The sequence below is a fragment of the Berghia stephanieae genome, chromosome 5, assembly GCF_034508935.2.
Source record: "Berghia stephanieae isolate SIO BIC M18660-M18661 chromosome 5, UCSD_Bste_1.3, whole genome shotgun sequence".
In the NCBI taxonomy this organism is placed as follows: domain Eukaryota; kingdom Metazoa; phylum Mollusca; class Gastropoda; order Nudibranchia; family Aeolidiidae; genus Berghia; species Berghia stephanieae.
The window spans coordinates 49,025,390-49,028,116 of record NC_088364.1 but is presented as its reverse complement, the minus strand read 5'-3'; the positions used below and the strand labels follow the sequence as shown (position 1 = coordinate 49,028,116).

General features: G+C 36.7%; 1 protein-coding gene across 1 annotated transcript in view; it reads right to left on the bottom strand.

Moving 5' to 3' along the window:
- LOC144973098 (uncharacterized) overlaps positions 1-436 on the bottom strand; it is an 8,322-nt gene extending 7,886 nt beyond the window's left edge. The window contains exon 1 of the mRNA XM_078915129.1: positions 1-436. This exon is cut by the window's left edge and continues 57 nt beyond it. Coding sequence (XP_078771255.1) covers positions 1-221 — 221 coding nt within the window. The 5' untranslated portion in view covers positions 222-436.
- Positions 437-2,727: the final 2,291 nt, after the last annotated feature.

Sequence of the window (2,727 nt, the reverse complement as noted above, 5' to 3'; positions counted from 1 at the left end):
GTGCTCCACATGACTGGGTTCCACCACCCTGTATAGTGAGGGTCACGTCTGTAATGGTGATGGGGATCGGAGGTCATCTGGAAGGGTTTGTTCGTGTCCCAGTGATCATCGTAGACCTTTTTATGCATAGCTTTCTTTTCAATGTGAGAATCCCAATCGCCTCTACGAATCCCTGCTGGGTTTTGCCATATAAAACTTTTATCCCATGTAATTTCCCTCATGATTTTGATGATTAAAATTTTGTTGATTTATTTTAAAAAGCTCTAAAATTGATAATTGGTGGATGAAAGGGGATGGAAAGCATATTTTTGTTTTCTTACTATATATATATATATTTTTCACAGCTAAGTATCAAAGCGATGTTTTTACACCCAAAGAGATGTTCCGGTCAGGGCCTTTTCTTTTTTACTATTAAGCACCGATAACCTCCAGAGAGATGGTCTTTTTAAAACAATTATTATACAGATTGAGTTGGTGTCGCTGTAGTAAGTAATAATAGACTCAGGACGATAATGGACCGTTGGAAATCAGTGGGTTAAACAAATAATATGATAAATTTTCATATTTTTTTCAGACCATATCCTCTTTATTATGATGCGAATTTTGATAAATCAAATTATGATGATTGTCCATGAGGATTTAAAAAAAATATAATGAAAACCGTGCGGAATTATAATAATGAAATGAATCCCATGTCGTTATATAAATATTTAAGAAGATCTGTAGTGTAATTATCTGTAGTTCTTTGGTATAATTTATTCACTGTGGGACTTTGTTTATTTTTTCTTTTGATTGTTTGTTTCCGTTTTCCTTGTTGTTATCGTTCTTAAAAAACGTGTTTATTATAATATCAGTCCACAGTAACACGTTTGGATGTTTGTGCGACAACGTTGTGATGTCTTTTCAAATCTCTGGCTTGGTTTTGTTTAAAGTGCCTGGTGGGAAATTAAAAAACAAACAAACAATCAAACCAAACAATAGATAGTGTGCGCTTGGCTCAGAAACTCACAACATTGCCATCTGGAAATATAACGGACCTACGCACAAAACTATGTGTAACTTTAAACGTTAGAGAGTCTCGACGAAGAGGAAGGGTAGGGCGAGATCAAATTCATTTATTCTTTTGCTCGTAAACAACCAGCAATGTTTGTCGATGGGCGTGTTAGGGTGTGTGTGTGTCAAAAATCCTGTGATTTGATTGGTTAAAAATCTACTAGTTCACGTGTTTCAGTAAAATACTCACCGTCTCTGCCTGCCAGATCAAACGTACAAACACACGAAACAATGTGTATCATTAAACTTTAAAAGTCCATTAGAGAGAATTTTGTGAGAACTTATCACACAACGAGCGATCTTATAACAATAACAAAGAGTGGACTGACGTCACCTTCTTTTATTTTATGTATGCTTTGCTCTTTATTTAAAAATACAGCTCATAACATCCACCAGCCGTATATAATGTACCAAAACACAATATATTTTGTGACCTTAAACGTTAATAGTCTGATTAATACAATTTAGTGAGAACTACTCATAAAAATGCCTGCTAAAAATTATAACAAGGAGCTGAGTGACGTCACTACCGTGTGATATCCGTGGTCTCTCAACAGAGAGGATGCAAGAATAGATAGTATGCGCTTGGCTAAGGAGTTCACAACATTGCCATCCGGAAGTATAACGGACCAACACACAAAACTGTGTGACCATGATCGTTTATAGTCAGGTTAATACAGTTTAGTGAAAATTACTCACAAACGCGGACGGCAAAAAAACAATACTGAGTTTGCGCCAACGGGTCCCGTTAGAGATAGACGACGATTGGGATTGTTTGGAAGCTTTAACCCTTTGCCCACTAGTCATTATGACATCCGAAATGCTATCGCCTTCTACATCTACGCCAGAATAGAAATAGAGGGTGGAGCCTACCATGATATAACATTTTATGGATCCCTAATTTCATCATATCAGTTCTGTCCACTGACAGGTGGGTGGATATCGCTTTCAAGAACTTATGTCCTTATATGAAATCCTGAGTTTTTGACCAATCAACGGATTGCTCTTTTGATAGCTCGCTTGTCAACATGAGTCAGCTCAGCCCTTGATTTATGTAAAGGCATCACATGCGGTATATGTTGTATAACTTCAAAGACCACGGTTGACCGAAAGCGATGAATGGAAGCCCTACTGTGGCGTGGAGAACGAGGTCTTGTATGTATAGTTACGTCATATCTCAACGCTCGTGAATTCTTAGTTCGGCTGGACTCACAATCAAAACTCGAAATCTGTGTTTTAAACTCTTGAATCAATCGAATTACACCAGTGCGTTCGTCTCATTGAGAAATGAAAAACGATATATAAATCAAGAACATCGACCGGAAAATAAGGAAATTATCATAAAATTATAAAATTTGAGAAAGCTATTTTCAAAATCAAATATATTACAAAAAAGGTTATTTCTCGACCGATTTTTATGAGACAAAGACAATTTTTCTCCACTTTTCAAGCTGATTCCAACAATGAGGTTTTCAAATTTATCGCGATAAGATTATTTGTCATTATTTTTTTAAATACCCAATTGACTGCTCAGGAAATGAATACGTAATCCTTGGCGGCTAGCGAGTAGGTGTTAAATTTTGCTTACCCTTTCCCACGCAGACGCACACACACACACACACACACACACACACACACACACACACACAGACTGAACACACAATGTATGTCTTT